The sequence below is a fragment of the Monodelphis domestica genome, chromosome 4 (genome assembly GCF_027887165.1).
Source record: "Monodelphis domestica isolate mMonDom1 chromosome 4, mMonDom1.pri, whole genome shotgun sequence".
NCBI classification, from domain to species: Eukaryota; Metazoa; Chordata; class Mammalia; order Didelphimorphia; family Didelphidae; genus Monodelphis; species Monodelphis domestica.
The window spans coordinates 369,864,865-369,891,313 of NC_077230.1; the positions used below are offsets into that span (position 1 = coordinate 369,864,865).

The 26,449-nt window shown below is 42.4% G+C and overlaps 1 protein-coding gene across 1 annotated transcript in view; it reads left to right on the forward strand.

Moving 5' to 3' along the window:
* The window catches only part of AZIN2 (antizyme inhibitor 2), a 37,224-nt gene extending 13,749 nt beyond the window's left edge, over nucleotides 1–23,475 (forward strand). The window contains exons 8-11 of the mRNA NM_001293687.1: nucleotides 4,080–4,242; nucleotides 5,369–5,481; nucleotides 19,492–19,706; nucleotides 22,875–23,475. Coding sequence (NP_001280616.1) covers nucleotides 4,080–4,242; nucleotides 5,369–5,481; nucleotides 19,492–19,706; nucleotides 22,875–23,007 — 624 coding nt within the window. The 3' untranslated portion in view covers nucleotides 23,008–23,475. The remainder of the gene's footprint in view (nucleotides 1–4,079; nucleotides 4,243–5,368; nucleotides 5,482–19,491; nucleotides 19,707–22,874) is intronic.
* Nucleotides 23,476–26,449: the final 2,974 nt, after the last annotated feature.

A 26,449-nucleotide genomic window follows, 5' to 3' on the forward strand; every position in this document is an offset into this window, starting at 1 on the left:
AGCATATGCAGATAAATACAATAAAACATTTATAGAATTTTTATATATTTCCATAAATTTTATAGAAAGCAATCTTAAGAGTTTGAAAGCACAAGTTGGAGTGTGGAGGATCAGGAAAGGCTCTGGACCTCAGTGCTTACCTCTGGGATAGGTGGTGACAAGGGAGGAGGTAGGATATTAGGAAGAAGATTAAGAGACCTATGAAAGAATTTATTTTTCATGTACTATATTAGTTCCTGTATATTAGGGAGAATTCCTGTGTATTCCTGTGTCTGGGATCTGGGTCAGAATTGCCATCTCAGTCTGCCACTTTTTGCATTTTCTTGTCCTTGGGAATCCCAAGGAATGTCTTCCTCCTTAACAGTATTTGATTAATAAGTGAAGGAGATAATTCTTTTCCTGTGGACATGATTATCTACCTGTCAGTTTGGGGAAGGGCTTGAGGGGTCCGATGGACCAATTAAAGATGTCTTGGGATGGTCAAGGGAGCTCTCCAAAATCTATTTATTAAGCTGCCTGGACCAGCTCAGGTCATTCCCTCATGCCAGGAGAGCCGTGGAGACCTAGATCAATTTATTGGTTATAATGCTGGCCTAATTGATAAACCTGATATAATCAATAAAATCAGTCTCTTGAGATAATTTTAATTGTAACACCTGGATAAGTTTATTTGTATCATAACTTTCCTTCCCTTTCTCATCCCTCAGTTTGGATAGAGCCCTGGACTTGGGTAGTCAAGAGAGCTGGATTTAAATACTGGCTGTGCTACTTTGTGGGCTGTGAGTCCATTGGAAAGTCACTCAATCTCTCTGAGCCTCAGTTTCACTCCCTATAAAATGGAGAGACCAATAGTTGCCTCTCTTTCCTATTTCACAAGACTAACATTAAGGATCAAAAGAGATATGTAAAAGAGCTCTATCTATAGCATCAGCTACAGAACAATAACAATGATATTGATGGTAGTAATAATGCTTTGGCACTTCAGGGACTTGTGATTTCTTCCAGTTGTATAGACAGCAGTTCCAGGGCCTTAGTTGGGTGACCTTTATGAGTGGTAATTAATCACAATAATTAACTTAATTACTCACTGGCCAATCCCATATCCCAGTCTCCTAATCCAGCCCTCTACTGGTCTTTTGGACTCTAGGCACATCAAGGGCCCAAATTTAAGGAGCTCTTAGAGCTTGTTCCCTGCTGTTCTAGCCTTTGCGAACCCCGGGGTCTCATCAGAGCCCTGGTGAGCAATATAGTGCTGGATTAATAATAAATCAACAATTAGACACTTAAGCTAGAAGGGAGCTCAAGAGGTCATCTGTTATCTGTTCCAATTACTCATTTTACAGATGAGCAAACAGGCTCCCCCACTGTCCCCTCCACGCTTGGAGAAGCTACCCCACCAGTAGTAGGAGCTATAGCTGTAGCAGCTGCTTGTTTCTTTTTTCTCTTAATATCTGGTGGCTACAGGTGAGCCACTTGGCAAGGTATATTTCCATGAGTCCTTAATCTCATGCGTATGGTTATTCCCCTAAATGAGCAGATCACAACCCTTTCCAAGCCCTCTCATCCTAGATATATATATCATACCTTAAAAAAGCCCCTTTCCTTCCATCTTAGAATCAATACTATGTTACTATGTGTTGGTTCTAAGGCAGAAGAGTGTAAGGGCTTGGGGTTAAGTGACTTGCCCAGGGTCACACAGCTAGGAAATGTCTGAGATCAGGTTTGAACCCAGGACCTCCTCCTGTCTCCAGGACTGGCTCTATATCAACTGAGCCATCTAGTTGCTTCTATATCTCACCCTTTGAGGCATAATGGTATACTAGTAGGAATGCTTGGTTTTGGGGTCAGAGGACTTGAATTTTTAGCTCTGTTACTTGCTACCATTTGGGTTGAGAAAATCATAGCATTATATTGATCTAGTGCTGGGAAGAATGCTAGAGATATCTCCTTTCAACGTCTTCATTTTTTTTTAAGACTCTTACCTTCCGTCTTGGAGTCAATACTATGTATTGGTTCCAAGGCAGAAGAGTGGTAAGGGCTAGGCAATGGGGGTCAAGTGACTTGCCCAGAGTCACACAGCTGGGAAATGTCTGAGGCCAGATTTGAACATAGGACCTCCCATCTCTAGACCTGGCTCTCTATCCACTGAGCTATCCAGCTGCCCCCATCCTTCATTTTTTTTAACATGAACAAACTGAGGTTTCAAGAGACTTGTCTAGGGTCACACAGATTAGAACCAAAGCTCTCCGACTACAAATTGAGCTCCTTCCACTGGTACCATATTGTCTCCCTAGTTGTGAACCCGCTGGGTTTTAGTGTCTTCATTGGTAAAATGAAGGGGGTTAGATTCAATGGTCTCTGAGGGCACTTTCCATTTTTAAGTTGAGAATTGCTTAGACCAGGGTTGGCAAACTTTTTCCCAGGTCGAGTGCCTAGAGGGCAAATTCAAACTGTGAGCCCCAGGTTTATTGGAGAGAACTGAGGGAGAAAGTGCTGGACAAGAGGGATGGGACATGCAAAAGATGTCCTCAGGCACTGGGTAGAGGGGGAATGGAGCAGCTCCCTGAGTGCTGGCTCTGCACGTGTGCCATGGCTTCGCCAACACTGGCCTAGATTTTTTGTCTGGGGAAGGAGTGCTTTGGAGAAACAAGGTCCCTATTAGAGTGATTCAATCTAGTCCTATTCTTTTCAACTTAACTTTTTTTTTTTAAACAGCTTGAATAATGGGAACAGTTGACAGGTTTATCAGACTTTGAGGTTACCCAAAACTGAGGAGAGTGAACACTTTGGATGATGGGAATTGGTACTTCAAAACATTGGTGTTCAAGATCAAATAATCATCTAAGAAGACTAGGATAGGAGAGATTTTTTCTAGAATTAAATTGGATGTGAAAAAAAATTTAGAGATCTTATCCACCCAGTGGGGATCAACATTGTAACACGTGGCAGCTGAGAGAGCTAACAGAGACACGGTATCTAGACAAGGGAGGTCCTGCTGCACTCTGGTCTGGAGTTCATTCAGAGGAAGTTTGGTATCAGGAAGGATTTCTTAACAATTAGAATTGTCTAACAGTGGAATGAGCTGCCTTGGAAGATAATGGGTTCTTTTTTAGACCCAGGGCAACAAGGGGCCCATAGACCAATGCCATAACAGTACTTATTGAAGGAAATGGATGATGTTTAGCCTAGAGAACAGCCCAAGGGGAGACTCAGTAGATGTCATTAAATATTTTAAGATGTCTTTAAGTAATTTGCCATATCGAGGAATGATTGATGGGTTTGGGAAAAATCACAGGATTCTGACTTGGAGTTCAGGGGCCTCTCAGTCCAACCCATACCTGAAAGGAATTTTCACCATCACATATATATCTGACAGATCGTTGAGCCTGTCCAACTTCTTTGCTCATAGACTTCCAAAGAAAGTTGTTGAATCATTGAGTCATTTTTCAGTTGTTTATAATGATATTTGTAATGTAATGATATTTGGAATTTTCTTGCCAAAGACACTGAGGTAGCTTGCCATTTCCTTATCCAGCTCATTTTTACAGATGAGGAAACTGAGACAAATCAGGTTAAGTGTCTTGCCCCAGGGTCACACAGTAAGTGTCTGAGATCAGATTTGAACTTGGGTCTTTCTGACTCTAAGCCTGTCATTCTATGTATGGTATCACCTTATTGCCAGTGGGTCCAAAGAAAGAGAACTTATCATTTCCCTAAGCATCCTATTCCACTTTTGGTCAGTTCTACTTAGGAAGTTTTTCCTGAGGTCAAGCCTAAATTTAAATTTATCTCTTTGTAATTTCCATTAATATTGGGGGTGGAACTGAAGAAGTTTAATGCCTCTTGCATGTTCTGCTTGGCCCCAGATCCTATAATGATTGGCCATGGGGTAGAGCAGGGGGAGTTTCAAAAGATCCCTATTCCTGTAGGAGTTGGGTAAGGGAATTGCTGAGCTCTCTTCCCAACTTTAAAAGTAGATTTCTGTTTATAGATGGAATGGTTTCTGTGCTGGGATTTTACTTCTGAAGGGATCCAATGACTCTATCACTATTTCCCTTTTCTCCCTTTTCTTGACCCAGATGGCTTCTGTGATCAACTCAGCCTTGGACATGTACTTCCCTGAAGGCTGTGGAGTAGACATTCTGGCTGAGCCTGGACGTTATTACGTGGCTTCTGCTTTCACCTTGGCTGTCAGGATTGTTGCCAAAAAGGAAGTTCCATCAGACCAGACTGGCTTGGATGGTGAGTTGGGTAGGGTCCTGGGTAGTGGGGAGATGACCAAGGAAGTTTGGTGCCTCTGTCCTTGGGAAGCTCCTTTCAGGCTAGTTGGGGGGTCGTATGTAGGTACAATTTCAGAATATGAACAGAAAATATGAACTACATGGAAAGGGATGTGAGATGACAGTGCTTGGAATTGGCTGAGATTAATTTGGGAAGGCTGCCTGGTAGAGATAGCTGTTCAGTATGCTTTTGAAGGATATGTGGGAACCTGGCATGGCAGAGAAAGGAAGAAACATTCTGCTGACCCAGACAAAATAGAAGAAGTGGGAGATTCTTCCTACTTCTGCTCTTTTGTGATTCTAACCCTCTTCTTCCCCACACCTTCCAAGCATATTCTCCCTATTGCAAAGTGAAACAATATAATTGATACAGCGAAGGGTATTTGAATATACAGAGCATATGTTTGGGATAGGGTGGGATGTGCTTTCCAGTTTTGACTACCCTTAACCCATTAGCATCACAGGATTGAAAGCTAGAAACAGTAGGATTATAGAATCATAGATTTAGACCTGGAAGGAACCTCAGAGAGCTTCTAGTACAATAGCCCTCATTTTACAAAAGAGGAAACGAAGTCCCTGAGAGGTTGAAGTGACTTGCCCATAGTCACAGAGAGAATGCATCACAATAATATTGTAATAATAATGATAATAATAAGCAGAGCTGGTATTCAAACTCAGGTCCTTTGACTCCAAATCTAATATTTTTTTCCACTGCTCCATGATACGTCGATAATCTCTCAGTAAAAGGACCTTAGAGGCCTTCTAGTTCCACCTCCCCATTTTATAGATAGGAAAACTGAGGCCCAGGAATATAAAACAACTTGCTCAAGGTGTCCCATTACAAATCTATTTGAACCTAGGGCCTGTGGCTCCAGATCCACTGACATTTCTTTTACACCATGCTGCCTCTCCATTTGAGGGTGACTAGCAATGGCCTGGCCTCCTGGGGAAAGGGGAACCTGGTCAGCCTATAGGGATAACCTTTTGGGATGGGATCCATCATTGCCCCAACTCTAGGAAGGCCCAGGGAATTGCCTTAGCCAGGGTTCTGACTGCTCTCCCTGACCCTCTGCCCTTCCCCTTCACAGAGGAAGACGGGGCCTCTCCCAAGAGTATCGTGTACCATATTTCTGAGGGTGTCTATGGAGCCTTCAACTGTGTCTTCTTTGACAACGCTTGCCCCATGCCCATCTTGCAGAAGGTAAATTGCATAGGCTGGGAGGCCATTTCTTTTTCCATTAAAAAAAGTTAATTAAAAAAAATCTTGTTCATGTAGGCAGAAATAATAAGAGAAACAAAATTTACAGCCAGGTTCCTTGATAGAGACGCCGCCAACTGCAGTCCCGAGGAAGAGGTCCCCTTGTCTCTGTTTATTTCATAGCAGAGCCTTTTGGGGAGGGGCAGGGGTATGTATGCAAGATAAACTTTAGAGATAGCATGGTATACTGGAAATGGAGTTGGAGTTGGAGACAGGAGACCTGGGGTCGTGTCCTGGCACCGACACTAGCTATCTATGTGACTTTGGGCAAATCAGCTGACCTCTCAGCCTCAGTTCCCTCATGTATAAAATACAAATAATGATGCCTGGAATACCTCCTTCCCAGGATTACTTGAAGAAAATTTGTAAATCTCCGAGTTTTAGAGGCAGGGGATACTTAGCCTGGAAAGGACCTTAGAGATCATCTTTAATCCCCTTTATGCTTTCCTTTTTTTTTTTCCAGGTCACAGGACCATAGGATTATAGATTAAAGTGGAAGGGATCTCAGAGGTCAGTTTAGTCTAATCCTTCCTTTTATAGATGAGGAAACTGAGGCCCATCCAGAGAAGGGATGGGACTTGCCAAAGGACTCACAGGGAGTCACTGACAGAACCAGGATTCAGACCTAGGTCTCTTGAGTCCAAGTTCATTGTTCCTTCCTGTTTCTCCTTGCTGCCTTAAAGTACGGTAGAAATATGACCTATTAATTCTTGCCTGAATAAATGAATAAAGCATTAAGTGCTTACCTTGTGCAAAGTGTTGCAATAACCTTGAAAAACCAGACAGCTTCTGTTCTCAAGGAGCCCCTGTCCTAAAGGAGATATCACATAGGGAAGGTTATAGCTGCTGGCCAGATGGGAAGGTCCCATGGTCTTCAGCGTGTAGCCACAAAATAGATGTTAATGGCTCTTCTTGAATTCCGCCTGATAAAATCATCACTTTCTGATGTTGAGACATTGCATGGAACCAAGGACTTTCTTTTCTGGGTCTTCAGTAGTTGTAGGAGCAGTAGTTGCCAGGCTACATCTTCATGGGGGTTACTTGCTAGGATGATGGTTACACGGGCTGGGATGGGAGTGTTGGTTTTTTCCTGAAGATCTTGGGTCTGGAGGCCTGGGTTGTTGTCATGACGGCCTGAGGGAGATGATGGCTTGACTCTTCTGGGGCCTTGCTGCTTCAGCTAGGCTGGTTTGTCTGCCCTGTTTATAGAAGAAAGTGGCTGGACCTGGAAGAAGGCCAAATAATATACCATTTAACTATCTAGGTCTGAACAGATTTTCCAGTTGAATTTTTAGATCTGCTAGCTTTTTCTCAGGTTTTTGGACTTGGGGCTGTTGCTGGTTCCCCAGGGACTCAAATAGGTCATGCCTCTAAGCTGCTACACTTAGAATTTCAGATGCTCAGAGCTGGTAGCCCAATTTGTATCTGAACAGGAATCTTTCTATAACATTCCTGGCAAGTGGTCATCCAAGCTCAGCTTGAACATCCAGGATGAGGAGAGGCGCTCATTACTTCTCAGAAGCATTCCAGGTTGGGATCCCTCTAACTCATGGGAAGTTTTACCATCCATTAAAATGAAATCTACTTCTCTGTATTTCTACCTATTGTTTTTAATTCTTCCCTCTGGAGCCAGGCAGATCAAGTGTAATTCTTTTTGCCTGTGACAGTCATTAAACTACTAGTTTAGGATAAACGATAAGAAGGTCATGGCCAAGTCCTTAGCTCTCCCCTACCTAGCCTTCATACACTGTCCCTCCTCACCTCACTAGTTTCCTATCAGGGCCCCCAGGCTCTTATTTGGCCTCCAGAGGAGAATAGTTGCTGTCCCCTTCCCCAAATCTCCTTTCCCTCAATCAGTAATTCACCACTCGCTTGGACTTTTTGGACAAATTTATTATTCTGTTCCAAAATTTCAGGTTTCCTCTCAGCCAATCACAAAGCCTCCTCTACACTGATGGTCTTTGGGTGCTCCAAATTTCTCTGCTTTCAATAATTCCCCTCCTTCCTTCCTCAGTTATAATTACCCTCTACCCCAAAGTATAAGGGAGAAGAACTCATAATGGTAATGATTACAATGGTCCCAGTGACCCTTGGTACATTGACTGCATGCCCATGGTATGTAAGACTGCTCTAGCCACTGAAAGCATAAGAACAAAAAAGGAATCGGCCTTTCTTTCAAAAAGATAGTCCTCTCCATAAGATGATTTCAACTAAAGATGCCATTTACTCCCAAAGGTCATCCCACTCAGTTGGCTCTTAGTACCGGGACATGTTCTCCTCTCTTAGAATCTTTTGCTTCCTTTGAGATGCAGATCGTGGGGGCACTTTCTACAGGGAACCCCACCAGCTGCTGGTAGTTTCCTTCCAAGATTATCTTGTTTCCCTGTGCATTTATTTTGTATATACCCACATGCTAGATTGAAAACTTCCCAAAGGCAGGAAAAGTTTCACTTTTGTATCCCTAGGGATTGTTATTCAGTTGTTTCTGTTGTGACTGACACTTCATGAGCCCATTTGGGATTTCTTGGCAAAGACACTGGAGTGGTTTGTCATTTCCTTCTCCAGTTCAATTTACAGATGAGGGAACTGAGGCAAACAGGGTTAAATGGTTTGCCCAGGGTCACTCAGCTAGGGAGTGTTTGAGACCAGATTTGTCCTAAGGAAGATAAGTCTTTCTGACTCCAGTCCTGACATGCTTATCTACTGTATCACCTAGCTAGTAATCAAGATTTAGTGCTTAACTGGTTAGCTGGAAGCCTTTCCTAAGAAAGGAAATGGGACCATTAGGTTGTCTGAATATTCAGTATCCATCGTTTCAGTGTCACTCCTTGTTTCCTATGATGCTTTTGTGGGTTTTAAAATTAATATTCAACAACTAAGTATTATATTTTAAAATTTATGTTACTAATAACTAAAATAAAAGAAACTACCTGAACTTGGCTCTATCAGGAATTAAAAAGAGAGCATAGGATGAATTACAGCCCACTTAAATACAATCACGTAAAACATGAGGATGCAGGAAAAGGGAAAAGGATTCTAGGTAATACAGAAAGGAATTTTGGGTAATATAGTTTTGGGGGGTGGTTCAAGAATTTCTAATTCTACACTTTCTTTCCATGACCAACAGGAGCTTTAAGTATTAAAAAAACAACAACCAAAAACAACCCTTACCTTCTATCTTAGAATCAATACTATATGTGTTGGTTCTAAGGCAGAAGACTGGTAAGGACTAACCAATGGGGGTTAAGTGACTTTCCCAGAGTCACATAGCTAAGAAGAGGCTGAAGTCAAATTTGAACTCAGGACTTCTGATCTACAGGACTGGCTCTCTATCCACTGTGCTACCTAGCTGCACAGAGCAAGCTGCCCTCTTAAATAGTGTAAAGCAGGAATATTCCTTTTCTTGGGTTTACTTCCTTTTGACCTGCTTTGAAGGGAGGCAAAGCATCTATAGCAGTAATGGCAACCCTTTTAGAGACTGAGTGCCCAGACTGCAACCCTCATGCTGCATGTGAGCTCTCTGCCTTACCCCAGACAGGGGAGGGAGGAAGAGCTCCCATTGAGCTGGTGGGAAGAGGGGTGGGTGAAGTGAGGTGTCATCAGGTTCAGGTGGAGAGGGGGAAAGGAGCAGCTCCCTCTGGCACACGTGCCATAGGTTCGCCAACACGAATCTATAGTTATGCCTTCCACATTGAGCCTTTCCCCATTGTTTCAATATATTATGGGTTGGCATGAGAAAGTAAATGAGAACTTTTGGGGAGTTTTGCAGAAGCCACAGATGACACAGAAAAAGTTTAGAAATGTATACTTAACCCAAAATTTATAATAAGATAGGATAAATACCTCATAAAAGAAAATGAAAAAGTTTATATTTCTTCTCTTGTGCAACAGGAGGGCTAAAAAATTGTACGCAGATTTTCCAGATCTCTGGGGCACTTTACCCCTAACTCTGGTGGGAGGGATAACTATATATTCTCCAAGGAATACATTGTGCAATTTCTGCACAAGCCACCAGGTGACACTCCAAGCCATGGATCTCCAGCTCGGGCGCCTTGGTGCAGGCGCCTATAGGATCTCATCTAGGTTCTAGTCCCTTTGTACATGTGCAGACTGACTTGAGCTCAGGTTCATTCTCATTTGTTTCAGGCTCAATGATTTGTGATTGACAAGCTCCTATTGCCATTAAGATTCTAGTCTCTTGGGGGCAGCTGGGTAGCTCAGTGAATTGAGAGACAGGCCTAGAGATGGGAGGTCCTGGGTTCAAATATGGACCCAGACACTTCCTAACTGTGTGACCCTGGGCAAGTCACTTCACCCCCATTGCCTAGCCCTGACCACTCTTCTGCCTTGGAATCAATACACAGTACTGGTTCTGAGGCAGAAGGTAAGGGTTTAAAAAAAGATTCTAGTCTCTTTCCCAGCTCTGGGTGACTTGAAAGAATTATTAACTCACATTTGGCTTAGAGAGAGAATCCATGAACTAAAGCAGATATTTGAAATAAACAGTGTTGGTTTTATAATTCCCAAGTTTCCTAACAACCTGCCACTCCTGGTGAGGACTCAACTCCCCAATCCACTCTTCCGTGTCCAGTATCCCCACTGGAGTACCCTCTGCACTACATTGGGGTGGAGGGGGGACAGCTGCCCCCTCAGCATGTCTAAAGTCAGAGGGCAAAAGGAGAAGGAATAATTGGCTCACCAGAGAGAGTCACACATCCTGACTCCCATAGAGTTAGCATTTGCTCCCTGGACAAAATCCCCAGGCAAAACCTGGAGGGAGGCCAGTGATTTAGCAGGATTAGAGGTCATCGGAGGCTTTGTGTTCAGAATAGTCATCACCTGGGCTTGGGGAGGCTCGTAAGAAGTAGACCGAAGCCATCTGGTGGATTCGTGCTGTGAGTTCCACTGTCTGTGCTGCTTCTCTCTGTGGTATCTGGCCCATTTCCTTTAAAGCTGGCCACTCTTTCAGATACCCCTATTGGGGGGGGGAGACAGAGAAAGACTGTAAACTTTATGTAAAAACTCTCCAGGCAACTCAACTTGGAGTTGCCCATTCTGTTGGGTCTTTTGGTTTGTAGCGATGAGGAGGGAAAGACAACAAATCTGTTCAAACAGGAGTCACACAAGCAATCGAATAATGATTATAACTGCCATTTGTAAAGCAATTTCGTGGAGTTCTTTGTGACATTACCACATTTGGTCCTAAAACACGCCTGTGAATTAGTCCTCTAATCCCCATATGATCCTCATTGTACAAAGGAGGGTTAAGCGATGCACTGGTGGCTACGTATCATGGTTAATGAGCATGAAAAGCATGATCTAAACTCAGTTCTTGTCTAACTTCAGAACCAGCCCTCTCCCTAACCCACTATTTGAATTATGAGCCACATGTTGGCTCAATAGAAGTAAGACCTAATCATCAAAGCTGTGAACAAATAAATGGGAAAGATGATCTTGTGAGGTTTGGGGTTTCTTGTCATTGGAAGTGTTAAAGCATCATCTAGGGGGCAGCTAGGTGGCTCAGAGGATTGGGAGAAAGACTTAGATTTGGGAGGTCCTGGATTCAAATTTGAACACTGAAATCAGATACTTCCTAGCTGTGTGACCCTGAGCAAGTCACTTACTGCTCTTCTGGGTGGGAACCAATACACAGTATTTACTCTAAGATGGAAGGTAAAGGTTTAAAATTCCCTCAAAAAAAACCACAAGCTGGCTGATCACTTGTCATAGTTGTCTGGGAAGGGGGGGAGATTTCTCCATTGGGTGGAAGGTTGGGTGCAAATTAGATCTCTCACCTGAAGTCATTTTGGTTTTTAAATCTTAGCAGATGATCTAAACTGAGATTTCTTATCTGAACCTCCTCAAACCCTCAGCTAAATGGCAAGTTTTCAACACGTTTCAGTGTTCACGATAGTACTGTTGAAGTTTAGACAAAATTAGCTGTTTGAGCATCTGTCTCCAATCTGGCCTCCATGAGTGACGATAACCAGAGGCTGTCTGCTCCTCAGCTGTTCAGAATGAACACAACTGTTCTGTGGAAGCACTTGAGCATTTGGAGCTGCTAGGGAGAGCTCAGGGGCAAGCCAGTCTTCTAAACACCTTCATATGATGGAAGAATAAACTGAAGCCAGAGATGATGGGAAGGGCCCTGATAGGATCACAGATCTAGAAGTAGAAGGGACCTTAAGGATCATCTTGTTCAACCTCATTTTACAATAAGATTTATAGGAGGATCAACACACAGGAGGTTATGTGACTTATTCAAGGTCTCACAGTTAGTAAAAAGTAGAACCAGACTTTGAACCCAGGTCTCCAGATTTGAGGCAGCTAGGTAGTAGCAGCAACTAGAGCACCAAGCCTGGAATCAGGAAGACTTGTTTTCCTGAATTCAAATATGGTCTCAGATGCTTACTGGCTGTGTTACCTTGGGCAGGTCACTTAACCTCAGTTGCCTAGCTCTTACAATTCTTTTGCCTTGGAGCCAATACTCAGTATTGATTCTAAGACAAAAGGTAAAGGTTTATAAAAAAACCTACTGTGGAGATATTCTGGGGCTTGATGCAGTCAGCACAATGACATCCATGAATAGGAGCAAGTGAAGGAGCTCCCTATCTCAAGGGAATCTTTCTTCCATTTGGACTCTGTCCTCCATGGTAGAGGTGAACGCTTTGGTCAACATGCATCTTCCTCTTTTAAGCTCTGTTTGATATCTGCAATGGAGGTGGCAATCATATTTGTAGCCAGGAATGTGCTGGACCTAACTGAATCCAAATGGCTTCTGGAGAGTCAATTGTTAAATTTTCAGGGTGAGCATTTATATCTTGGAAATTGCTAAACTCTACAAATCAGGACTTGATTTATTGTTTTGTTTGTCCAGGCTCTGGAAAGTGTTAATAATGTAGATTAAACTTACAAGTGTGTAGTTTGTACCTTTTTCTTCTGGAGAACACACTGTTAAATGTTTACTTGCACACCCTTGCTTGTAGCTCTCAAGTATCACTGAATTTACTAGCTTGTCTTCTCCTTCTCCTCCCCACTTCCATTCCATCTTCAAGCTCTTCCTCCTCAACCAAGAAAAGAATGGATGGGTTTTTTTTTCTGGGAAATTTGTCAGTCTTGCTATTTCCAGAGGTTTCTGGAGACAGATGCTAAAGACCTGTGCCGGCAGAGAATTGGCTTTTAATCTTTTCACTACATAATTGATCATAGCATCATAAATATGGGGTTGGAAGGGACCCTAGAGATCAGCCATTCCAACCTCTTCATTTAACAGAAGGGGAAACTGAAGCCTTGAAAGAGTGACTTGAGTGACTTGCCCAAGATCACACATACAGTAGAGTTAGAGATTAAATTCAGATCCTTTTGATTTCAAATAATCATTAGTGGTCTTTCTACCCATGCTGCACTGTCTTGTATTCAGTAGATCATGGAACAAAGTTCTCTCTCTGGTTGAATCTGTCAAGGTATCATGTATGATGTACGTGAGATACATCTTCTTGGAGGAGAGCCTCAGTTTTGTTCTACTGAGTCAAAAGATTTAACAAAATTCTTAGTATCTTTCATTTTTGTTGTTCAGTCATGTCTCAGTTATGACCAACTCTTTGTGACCCCAAATAGAGGTTTCTTGGCAAAGATACTGGAGTGGTTTGCCATTTCCTTCTCCAGCTCATTTTTGACAGATGAGGAAACTAAGGGTTAAGTGACTTGCCCAGGGTCATCTAGTAAGTGTCTGAGGCCTGATTTGAACTTAGGAAGATGTCTTCCTGACTCTGGGCTCAGCACTCTATTCATTGTACCAACCAGATACCCTCTTTTGTTTTTATACTTCTCCTTAAATTCCAAATATATCTCCCCATCCCCTTCCATGAGAGGCCATCCCTTGTAACAAAGAATTTTAAAAAGTGGGGGCAGGGAATAAGGAATGCAGTTCAAGAAAACTAATCAAAACATTAGCCAAATCTGAAGATATATGCAACATCCCATACAAATAGTCCCCCCCCACACACACTTCTACAGAGGGAGGAAGACATATTTCTTCCTTCTCTCACACCAAGTTTAATCATTATAATCACACAATATTCAGTTCTGTTTTACCTTTTGTGGGAGTCATTGTGTAGACTTTTCTTGTGCTGCTTGTTTCACTTTGCATCTGTTCATGGAAGTCTTCCATGCTTCTCTGTAGTCTTTTGGCCATCATACAGTACAGGACTATTTGTTTATCCAGTTAGTTTAATTTAGTTTTAGCCATCCCTCAGTTTCCAGTTCTTTGAATCCTAACACAGCAACTTACTAGCTGTAAAACTCAGGGCAAGCCACTTGATCTCTCAGCCTCACTTCACTTATCTGAAAAATGGGGATAATAATGGCACCTGCCTCCTTGAACTGTTGTGAAGATCAAATGACAATAATACATGTAGGATGCTTTGCAGATCTAAAAGAGCTAGATAAATGTGAGCTTTTGTTATTTTTTGCTACTACAAAAATGCTGCTATTAATACTTTTTTGTATATGGGATGAGAACTTTCTTTGACCACCCCCTGAGTAAAAAACTTAAAAAAAAATTCTACATGAGTACAGTATGAAGCTGTGTTTGGTACACAGTCATAGGGTATGCTGGGAAAACCTTTTGTGATTGCTTGTCTGTACTGTAAGAGTGCTCTCAATAAATGTGAGTAATTCTTTCTCATAATTATTTCTCATCTCTACATAATCTTCATGGGAATGAATTGCAGTTTATTCTGTGAAATTGGATCTCATGCAGCTGATTTAGACATAACTTCCATGCAGCTAACTGTTCTTTTCTTCTCTCCCCTTTCTCTTTCTCCCTTTTCCTTCCTTCCTTCCTTCCTTCCTTCCTTCCTTCCTTCCTTCCTTCCTTCCTTCCTTCCTTCCTTCCTTCCTTCCTTCCTTCCTTCCTTCCTTCCTTCCTTCCTTCCTTCCTTCCTTCCTTCCTCTCTCTTTCCCTCCTCCTCAACTTCACCCTCACTTTTGCCACCTCCTCCTCCTCTCTCTGTGTCTCTTCTCTCTGTCTGTCTTTCTCTGTCTCCTCAACTGTGGATATCAGATAAGCATTAGTCCTACTGCATCTCAGATCTTCAGTCTCCCCCAATACTGAGAATTGAAAACATGTGTCACCACATCTGAATTCATTTTTATTTGTTCCAATAGCCAATTTCATGTTCTGTGACGTTATTTGGTCCTCACTGTATTTAGTACCTCATTGTTCTTTTCTGGAAGCAAATATTTATAATACATAGGTAGGAGATCTTGGATCAGTCTTTATGCCTTGTGCCATATTTTTTTCTCCTATATCTTCCACTTTGCCCACCTTTGCAGTGAAATCATCAAGAATTTGTGTTCATATTAACGTAGTCTGAAGATATTTCTGGGTTCCTCCTAGGATTTCTCTACCTTTTGATCTCTGCAATAGAGGTAACAGGTAGTAGTAGAGTGCTAAGTGTGAAGTCAGGAAGATCTGAACTCAAATTTTGCCTTAGTCACTTACTAGCTGTGTGACCCTGAGCAAGTCACTTTACTGCATCATTCTGTTTCCTCAACTGTAAAATGGGAATAATAGTAGCACTGACTTTCCAGGATTATTGTGAAGATCAAATGAGGTAATAGTTATGAATAGTATTTAGCACAGTGCCTGGCACATAGTAGGTACTATATAAATGTTAGCTATTATTATCAGAGGTAGGCACAGTGAACTTCTATAGTCATTTCCTTGGCTATTTTGTCTTGGTAAGTCCTTCAAGAGGAGATGAGCAAAAATCTTGCCAAACTAAATCTCTCTCTCTCTCTCTCTCTCTCTCTCTCTCTCTCTCTCTCTCTCTCTCTCTCTCTCTCTCTCTGTCTCTCTCTCTCTGTCTCTCTCTCTCTCTCTCTCTCTCTCTCTCTCTCTCTCTCTCTCTCTCCCTCCTCCCCTCTTTCTTTTCCTTTCTCCCTTTCCCTCTCCTTTGACTTGCCCAGGGTCACACAGCTAAGAAGTGTCTGAGGCCAAATTTGAATCCAGGTCCTCCTGACTTTATATCTAGCACTCTATCACTGTGCTACCTAGCTGCCTCAGAATTTCCCTCTTGACTTTGGGAGCATAATGTGATGAAGTTAGTTCTGCCATCTCCTTCATTTTTACCCCTCCAAGGGGATCTCTTTCACTCTAGGATCTTCCTCCCATGTCCTAGTTTACATCAACAGCCAACATATTGATACTCTTTTGGCTTCGTTCCTTCAGTAGCAAATAATTTCATTTGGTTATTGAATAGAGATCTTATATTCAGGACCTGGGAATTCAATTCACATTTTACTGATAGTTTACAAACATGTGATTCTTATTACCCTTTCCCCTTCCCCTTTTGACCACTCTGACACCATCACTGAAGAAGCAGAAGGGAGCCATATTGGACTAAGGAATGTTTCCCATTTTTGTTGGCTCCATGAGTTGCTGTGGCCAATGAATTCATATAGAGGCCAGCACATTTTTTTGTGAGAAATTAAATTCAATAAATATTTATTAAGCACCTACTATGTGTTTAGTGCTAAGGAGACAAAAACAGACAAAAAACCAAATTTTGAAGATAGAAAAAGAGGTAAAAGACAGGAGCTCACAGTTTAGTGAGCTAGCATGCAAACAAATATATACAAAAAACAAGCCACATCAAGGAAAACATAGGAAATAATTAAGAGGGAAGGCACTAAAATTAAGAAGACATCAGGAAGACTACCTGGAGAAGGTGGGATTTTAAGTTGGTTCTTAGGGAAGCCAGGGAGGTCAGTATTTAGGGTAGAGGAAGGAGTAATCCCGGATCACTGGACAGGCAGGATATGTGAAAAGGAGTTAAGTGCAAGGCTGGAAAGGTAGGAAGGAACCAGGTTGTAGGAGGAAATCGTCTTATTGTGAGATAAGATCATTGTTATCAAGAGTTTTTGCTTACCTGTTTTTCCTTGTTACTAGGGGAGTTCAGCATAGGGGAGGCAGTGAGAAAGAGTATACTCAAATGACTGTGATTTTAAAAGAAACATAAAATAACACATCTCAGGGTCAGCTGGGTGGCTCAGTGGATGGAGATCCAGGCCTAGAGACGGGAGGTACTGGGTTCAAATATGGCCTCAGACACTTCCTAGCTGTGTGACCCTGGGCAAGTCACTTGATCCCCATTGCCTAGCCCTTACTACTCTTCTGCCTTGGAATCTATATACAATATTGATTCTAAGATGGAAGGTAAGAGTTTAAAAATTAAAATAAATTAGAAAAAATAACACATCTCATTTAAAACTCATATAAAAGAGACATAAAGGATGGATGATTGGAAAAGAAAAAATGGGCTGGCCATGTTGATTGAGGTAAAGCTAAGTGAAATGCCTGGATTCCTTCCCTGATATCCAGGCAAAGTTGAAATCTGTGGAAAGGCCCTCAACTATTTGTTGGAAGAGGGGCTACCAGGGAAGAATTTCCAAGGGGATAGATAAGAAGTTGGACAGGATGAGGAGGTATAGAAAGGTTACCACCTGTACTTGTGGAGGGACTCAGTCAGATTTCCTAGCTCATAGCCTTGGCCAGGAGAGATTCCTTCATCTTGCATTCATGCATCTCATGACTGCTCTCCTGCAAAGGCATGGATCCTGGCCAGTCACTGCCCAGGTGAACATCAGGAAGAGCCTCCAGGACTGAAGTGCGTCTCACCTCTGTGCCTTTGGGTTCTGGCCTCCTGAGTGTGCCTGAGATCCTAGGCACATGTAGCTTGGGTATTTCCACCCTCATTCCTAGAAATGGCTCAGATCTCCCAAACTTGACCATCCTTGGACAGGTGGCTACACTCCTCTGGCTGGAATGATGGCAGTTCTACCCCAAGTCTCCCATCCAAAAGGAGCACAGATGTTAGGATAGCATTAGGAACCTGGAAGATAGCAAAAGTCGAGGGAGACTCCTTAAAGAGGACAGGAGAATTCTATTCTTACCCCTGACCCACTGTGATTCATTATGTTGTATTTGCATTTTCTGTGGAGTGAAATAAAGGCTATCCTATGCCCAGAATATACATTGTTACCGTGAGTGTTTGCATAGGAATTTAGGAACCCTTTTCATTAATGGAGATCTAGATGTGAACTATATTTGAGCTATTTCCCAGCTAATTTCCAGAAGCCATTCTGAGGGAAAAGGGAAGGGGGGTATGAGCCAGAGGTATGATTTCTGGAGAGGCTCCAAGATTGGATATAATCCACAGTGACTCAGAGTCTGAGCGGCTGGGTCATAGATCACTGGTGGGACAACTGACACTAGCTGATTGTACGATCTTAGAAGCCACAGGAACACCAACAGAGAAGGTTTGCCCATGGCTTTGTTGGTGGAGGCACATTTTTGACAGGCATGTGCAAGGAGAACAAATCATCCTCACAGCCTGGGGAGATTTGCGTTTGTCTCCATGTCTTTTCTTGGCCGTCTGATGTCTTCTGTCAGGGCTTGGTACCATCCCTATTTGTCTAGGCGTTTGGGTGGTAGAGTTATTAAAGTGCTGGGCTTAGATTCAGGAATATCTGAGTTCAAATCTGGATCCACACACCCACCCACTGTGTGACCTTGAGTAAGTCATTTAATCTCTGTCTGCCTCGCTGATAAAATGAGGATAATAATAGAATATACCTCCCAGGATTGTTATGAGAATCGAACATAATAATATTTGTAAAGTGCTTAAGCACAATGTCTGGCACATATTAGGCACTTAATAAATATTTGTTCCCCCCCTCCCATGTCCCCATCTTACCCCAGAGATTGGAACCTGGAGCAGTGGGTGGCACTTGCCATGGTAAATTTAGACTATCTGTTGGGGAAACAATTTCTGAAAGTTAGAGTTATTTGTAAGTGGAAGGGGGGATGCCTATAGAAGATGATGGGCTCCTCCTTACCAGAGCTCTTTAAGCAAAGGCTGAATAGCCATTTGTTGGATATACTATAATGTGGATTCTTTTTCGGGTCTGGAATGGGGTACAGGATCAGTGTGATCCCTTCCCACATTGAAATTCTGTGATTCTCTTATATAAGCTGGCTCTTAGGGAGAGCAGATTTTCTATTGGAAAAAAAAGGGAATAAGGTGGGCTGGGTATATGTGTGTGACCAGACATAGGATCATAAGACTGTGAACTAGAAAGGACTTTAGTGATTGGTTGGTCTATCCATTTCTTCTACAAATGGGGAGCATGAGGACTGGAAAAGTGATTATCCAGGGTCATGATGCTAAAACTAAGAACTGATAGAGAAGTCTGGGTGTGTATGCTGAGGAGACATTGGGAAGCAGGTGTGACTAGGGACGGGATGGAGAGAAGAACACTAAGTTTGTAATAAGAAGTCCTGGGTTTTGATTTTGTCCCTGCCACTTAAAAACTGGGTGATCTTGGGCCAGCCCCAGCCTGAATCCTTTCTGACCAGAGAGGGTAGTGGTGGAGGGTAGAGCCTACCAGACTGATGTAGGATTGTTCTGGATGGTCCTCCAACAATACCAGCCTAATTTCTGCCTACCTCTATCCCACCCAAATCCCCCTTTCCCAGTAATGTGCCCTAAGAGCTCCCAAACCTTTCCATCTTTTCTGCAACATATCTCTTGTCTGTATATCTTTCCTCGTTAGAATATGAGCTTGTTGAGGTCAGCCAGACTGTCTTGTCTGTTTGTATTTCCAGCCTTCAGTACAGTGCATATACAGTAAATGCTTAATAAATGCTTTCCTCCTTTTCCAATTTCTTCATCTGTAAAATGAGGGGGTCTCTGAAGCCCTCCTAGTTTTAGGTCTGTGATTCTATGACTTCCAGTTCAGAGGTCATTCCAGTACCTTCGTCTGTCTTGTAAGTGGGGATGTCTTGGTTCTCTAGATCATCCCTCAGGTCCATTGTTTGGCCCTTATTCTGTGGGAGGGTGTGCTGGGCTCTCTAGTGACTGCTGCCTTTTTTCCTCACCTCTGTAGAAACCATCTCCAGATCAGCGTGTGTATAGCAGCAGCCTTTGGGGCCCAACTTGTGATGACTTGGACCATGTGGCTGAGGGCCTCTGTCTGCCGGAGCTGCAGCTGGGTGATTGGCTCATCTTTGAGAACATGGGAGCCTACACCGTGGGCACGACAGCCTCCTGCAGTGGGCAACAAACCTGCCAGACTACTTACGCCATGTCTAGAGTCACCTGGTAAGGGCTTGGGGTTGGGGCAGAGCGATAGCTGATGCAGAAGTACATGCTGTATTACTAGGGAACAGTCCTACTGGCTCTATGAATAATTAATTCAGTGTGTTATCTTTAGACAAATGACTGGGCAGAATCATAGGAGTTCAGAGTTCAGAGGATCTTAGAGGGCATCTAGTCCAACCTAATCCTATATCCCTGACAAATGGTCATGCAGCTTCTGATTGGAGACCTTCAGGGAAGTTGTCCCTCTGAAGGGAGTTATCCCTCTTCCCACGACAGCCCTTCAAATATTTGTTCCTGTAAAGCTTTCTCTTCCCCAGGAGAAGCTTTCTCAGATCCCTTGCTTCTCTCATTTGTCATATCCTCCCTAAAACCCTCTTCCCTGTTGTTGTTTAGTCATGTCCAACTCTTTGTGACCCCATTTGGGGTTTTCTTGGCAAAGATCCTGGAATGGTCTGCCATTTCCTTCGCCAGCTCATTTTTACAGATGAGGAAACTGAGGCAAACAGGATTCAGTGACTTGATTAGTGTATAGAGACTAGATTTGAACTTAGGGAGCTGAGTCTTTCTGACTCCAGTCTTGGCATTCTTAAGATCTTAGTTTCTGAATCCAATGACTTCTCTTTTCCCATCCTCTTTCAGCTGCTCTGAAATTTTTGACACTGGTGATTTTTCATCCTGGATATTCTCTATTCTTGTAGCCTCTGTGGCATTTCTTATGTTCCTCTTCCTACCTGCCCGATTGTACTTTTTCTGTCTCCTCCATTATTCTTTTAACTTTGCTATCTTTAAGACTGATCCAGGTCTTTTTTTTCTTCCTTCTACATCCTTTCTTAGTGATGCCATTGGGTACTTCCTGGGTTCAATTAACATCTTTATTCTGATAACTCCTAAATTTATATATCTAGTGCTAGTTTCTCTCCTGAATTCCAGGTCCAAATATCTATTTGGAAAGCATCTCAAAGGTAACAGGTCCAAAATGGGACAGACCATCTTTATCTCTAAACTGGTTTTTCCATCAGACATTTCTTTTTCTGTCAAGGTCATCATTATCCACCTAGCCTTTTATAATCCTCAGGTTCATTTTTTTCTTTTCATTTTTTATTCTCATGCAAAACACATTTTCATATTGGCCATTGTGGTAAGAGCAAACTCATACAAAACCCAAACCCCTAAATAAACCATAAATACACTAATGTGAAAGACAACTCCAACCTCTGGAGGTGGATAGCTTTCCCTGTCATGAGTCATTCAGGATTGTCCCAGGTCATTGCATTGCTGAGAGTAGCCAAGTTTTCACAGATAATCATCATCCAATATTGCTGTTACTGTGTACAGTTCTCCCAGTTCTATTTATTTCACTCTGCATCAGTTCCTGAAGATCTTTCCAGATTTTTCTAAAATCATCTGCTTATCATTTCTTATAGCACAATAGTATTTGAAGTTCATTCTTGGCTCTCCATTCTTCCTCATCCTCCCCCCATCCACCCATCAATAGAGATTCTATCTTAACATTCCTTATATCCATCCTTTCTCCTCACATAGCTGTTACTCTAGTTCAGGCCCTCCTCACCTTTCACCTGCACAATTGCCTAATGTGTCAGGCTCTGTGTTAAATTCTGGGCATACCCTGTGAGGTTTGGTACAGTAGAAAGGGACACTGCATTTGGAGGAACTGGCTTTAAATCCAGGCTTTGCCATCTGCTACTTTTGTGATCTTGGAAAAGCCTCTTCCTCTCTGGAACCTGGTTTCCTCACTGCTTGAATTAGAGGATTAGAATAGATAGCCTCTTAAGATCTTTTCCTGCTCTGAATCTGTGTTCTAATGATGATCAAATGATGTCTACAGTCCCTTCCTACCCTTAATGACTCAGGCAGCTAGGTGTCACAGTGGATAAAGGTTTTGGACCTAGATTGAGGAAACTCATGAGTTTGAATCCTGTCTCAGAAACTTAGCTCTGTGGCCCTGACCAAGTTCCTTTCTTTTTTTGTTTTTAATTCTTTTATTTTTAAGTATTTTTCTGGTTACATGATTTGTGTTTTTCTTCCCCCCTCCCTGGAGCCAACAAGCAATTCCACTGGGCTATACATGTATTATCACTTAATACCTATTGCCATATTATTCATTTTTGTAGTAATCTTATAGAAACCCAAACCCCACATCATATATTCATATAAACAAGTGATAAAGCTTGTTTTTTTCTGAGTTTCTAATCCCACAGTTCTTTCTCTCCATGTTCTTTTTCCCCAAGTCCTTGATCATTGCATTGCTACTAGTATCAAAGTCAGTTCCATTTGATTGTCCCACAATGTTACAGTTACTGTGTACAATGGTCTCTTGGTTCTGCTTATTTCACTCTGCATCAGTTCATGGAGGTCTTTCTAGTTCTTATAGAAATCAAGCAGTTCATCATTCCTTCTACAACAATAGTATTCCATCACCATCACACACCACAATTTATTCGGTCGTTTCCCAATTGAGGGACACCCCCTCATTTTCCATTTTTTTGACACCACAAAGAGTGCCTGACCAAGTTTCTTAACCTCTCTGTTAACATGGAATCTAGAAACCCCAAACTTGTAGCCTAGTAAGATCTGATGAACCCCAAGTTTTAGGACTAGCCTGTAAGCTGAAGACCCCAAAGCTTATACTTGTTCCCTGTTCCTGTGAGAATCCACCCTGAAGGGAATCTCAGGCTAGTAGTTTTGGACTGAATAATGGACCCTAATGTTAAAGACAATCCACTTGAGGTGTAGGCTAAGCCCAAGCCGAGTGACTGACTCTTTAGCGCTGTAGGCAGTACTCAGTCTCAAAAGCTGAAGGTTCTGAGGGTCCATTATTCAGTCTGAAACTGCTAACCTGAGATTTCCTTCAGGGTGGATTCTCACAGGAGCAGGGAACAAGTATAAGCTTTGGGGTTTCCAACTTACAAGCTAGTCCTAAAACTTGGGGTTCATCAGATCTTACTAGGCTACAAGTTTGGGGTTTCTAGATTCCATGTTGACTACTCCAAGACTCAGTTTCCTTATCTGTAAAATCTAGATAATAATAGTACTTATCTCACCGGGCTGTTAGTGGGGATCAAATGAAGATATTTGTAAGCCTTAAAGAAATCTAGAAATGTTAGCTATTGTTATTGCTGTTATTGCACCTCTCTTATCTGTCTACAGGGAAGCAGTTCGAGGCAGGCTTCTGCCTCCAGAAGAGGACACAGAGGACATGTGTAAACCCCTGTCCTGTGGCTGGGAGATCGCAGACACTCTGTGTGTGGGCCCTGTCTTTGCTCCCACCAGCATCATCTGAGCCACCCTCCAATCTTCCCTCTATCTCTTCTTGGCCCTGCTCTCCCCTACCTGAGAACGGGTTGGTAGGGGGGGTGGTGGGCTGAGGCAGATGGATGCCTTCTGGGGAGGTGGGGGGAGGAGGTGGGGAACCTCTCTGAGGAGGCAAGGACTCTTGTGACCTCTGTGCCCTATCCCCCACACCCCGCCTCTAGTGTTTCTGCCCTGTAAGTAGACCCAGTCTTACAATCGCTGTAGTTAAAGTATGCAACATAAATCCTGTCCCTTCCAATCGTGTCTGTGTCCTCTCCAGCGCCAGTCAGCTTTGTCTGCCTTCCTGGTCGGTCTGTCTGTCTCTCTGTCTGTCTGTCCATCTGTCCATCCATCTGTCTGTCAGTCGTGTCCCTCACCTTGGCTTCTGCTGCTGGCTCCCACATGTCCTTTTCTCTGTAAATAAATATTAATAAATATTTAGGTTTTAATATCTTGAGCAGCGTTGTGTCTGCCACTGTCTGGTTGGGGGGAGGGGTGTGTGGGTTGGATGGATGGGATAGTCCCAACGTGACCTCAGGCCAAGGCGTAGGACCTGAAGCTGTTGTTGGAGTTCTCTCTCCTCTTCACCTGATCTTCATACCAGCTCAAAGTGGTGAAAGGGACCTATCCTGCTTAGGCAGATGGTGTGGTGGAAAGATTTGGAATTAGAGGGTTAAGATTATTATCCTTTTTACTTAAAGAGGACCAAAATGGTACTAGGATATCTATATGGCCATAAGCAAATGACTTTCCATCTCTGATCCTCAGTTTTCTCATCTATAAAATATGAGCATTAGACTGAAGATCTTTCCTATGTCCTCTCGGTGATTTCACAAAGTACATTGGTTTAAAACATTTTCACTTTGCATATTGTGATCAAGAGTTACATATAGTTAGGCCTTTGTAAATAACTTAAATAACTTTAATAAATAAAAACTTGAATTGGATCAGGACTGTATTGTAAAAGGGGAAGGATTTTCCAGCTGACTTGGGTTCTGAGAGGACAAAACCATTTACCAGACCTTTAATCTTACAACCCACAAAAAGGGCAGAGCTAAGGGGAAAAGAGCAGCCAGCTCCCTGGGAATCCCAGAGAGTTTGGTGACTTCCTAGAATCCCTTTTGTTATCAGGTGGCATGTCTTACCTGGGGTGCATGTACATTGGGTGGACTAAACTAATTTTTTACTATTGAATACTATCAGGCTAGAGCAGCTGGGTGTTGCAATGGATAGAGCACTGGACCTGGAGTTGGTCTGTCTGTCTGTCTGTCTGTCTGTCTTTCTTTCTGTCTATGTATCCTCTCCTTTCTTCTTCCCTCTCTCCCCCCTCCCTGCTCACTCATCCTCTCTCCCCTCTCCCCTTCTTCCTCTCCCTGTCTCTTATTTTGTTAGTGTAAAAATAGATGTCTCTAGGTTTCACCTGAATTTCTACTTTCATAGAATCAATGGGCCTCAGTGGATGGAATATCCCTGTGTGTCTTTCCTATTATTTCTCCCATTGCCTTTTATGTTCTACCTGGAAAAGTAAATGGCTATTTGGGCATTTGTTTTACTTTCCTTATTAGATTGGAAACTTCCAGATGACAGGAACTTTATCTTGTTTACCTTTGTATGACCCACAGGGCTCCACTGTAGTGTTTTACTCATAATAGACACTGAAAACATATAGTTTCTTTCTTTTTTTGGTTTAAGAATTTTTTTATTCTGAATTTAATGAGCAGCCAAAAAAAATCATATCCTTGTACAAAATAGGCCATAAAAAGGATTGTACATCTAATTGTGAATCTCTTAGGTACAGATTGCTTTTAAAATATATATAATAAATTTAATATTACTTTCAAAGCCATCCTCTTTGTGTTCCCTTCTGAACTTCCTTCTGTCTTAAAAAATCCCCCAATGACCCTTTTTGTTTTCCTCTTTTTTGATCAACATTTGTTCCCTTCCCTCTTCTCCCCAATCCCCCTCTCTATAAAAAGGAAAACATAGTTCTTATAATAAATCAACCCCATTAAATAAAATAAATCAATACATTTGTCATGTCCAAAAATGTATGTCTTTCCTTCTGCATCTTGAACCCATCACTCTCATTGCATTGATCTGAGTTCTTAAGTCTTTCCATGATTGTTGTTACTATAGGAATTGTTCTTTTCATTTTGCTTATTTCACCCTACCTATAATCTCTTGAATGAAATCTGTGATGACACGTGACTTTAGGGTGCAGTGTCATCATCTGCCACTAGATGGTGCTCCAAACCCTCAGTTACCTGCCCTAGACCCTTTGTGGCTGGAACTCTGGGGCTTTGATCCCGGCTAGGTCCTGAATCCTTTGTCCGCATTGAGGTGACTCTGACTTCCGTACTAGTCTTTTACTGTTTGGGCCCAGGCTCAGTCTCAACTGGTCTGGGATAGGAAATATGCAAATATCTAGCAAGAATTCTGAAATGATAACTAGATTAGCTCATACTCCCAAGCCTATAAAGATTCTAATTCATGACCTGAAATGATTGCTCCTTTACATGTAGATTAAATGTATATTTACTAATACAACAAAAATGAAATGAATAATGGCTTTATAACTCCCAAAGCCCTGCCACCTCCACTCTGCGGGCTAAAGTCTCAACTCTTCTGCCCATTCCTCTGCACCTGATATTTTCAGAGGTGTGCCCAGAGGCTTTTGGTTGGGTGATAACCTCTGGAGCATTTTGATATCAAAGAGAAGTGGAACTGGGCAAGGCCAGAGAAGAAAAGCCTCAGAGGCTACCTTGAGTCTTTGAATAGCTATCATGGGCAGACAGGATTAGATTGCTTCCATTTGACCCGAGAGGACAGATTGCAAAGAAGCAAGTATAGGCTTAATGGCAAGAAAAGCTTCCTCATAATTGGAGCTGTCCAAAAGTGGAATGGCACACCTTGAAAGGTGGTAAGCAATAGGATAATTTGTTTAGAGGTAGAAGAGATAGCAGAGGTCATCTAGTCCAACCCTCTCATTTTATAGATGATGCTGATGCTCAGGGAAGAAATAATTCAAGGTCATAAAAGTAATATCAGAGGTGAGATTTGAACCCTAGACCCCTGACCCCATCCAGAGCAAGTATTCTTTCCTTTGTACTTGTGGAAGAGGCTAAGTGATCACTTGTTGGGTATTTCTTTAATGTGAAGATTCCTTTAATGTCTTAAGTAGAGCTAAATAGCCCCTGAGGTCCATTCCAATTCTTTGATTCTATAATTCCAGGTGGGCTACCCTTATCAAGAGAAGGTTTTAGTAGTAGGGCCACCTGAGGGTCTTGGTGGGCATTCATGGCATAACTTGGAGTTGACTCTGGGCCTGGGATGTGGTCATCTCCCAAACAAATATACATGGAGTTCCATACCATGGTATGCTGGGTTGCAGGTATGTGTCTGGCATAGTTATGGTAAACTACCAAGACTTG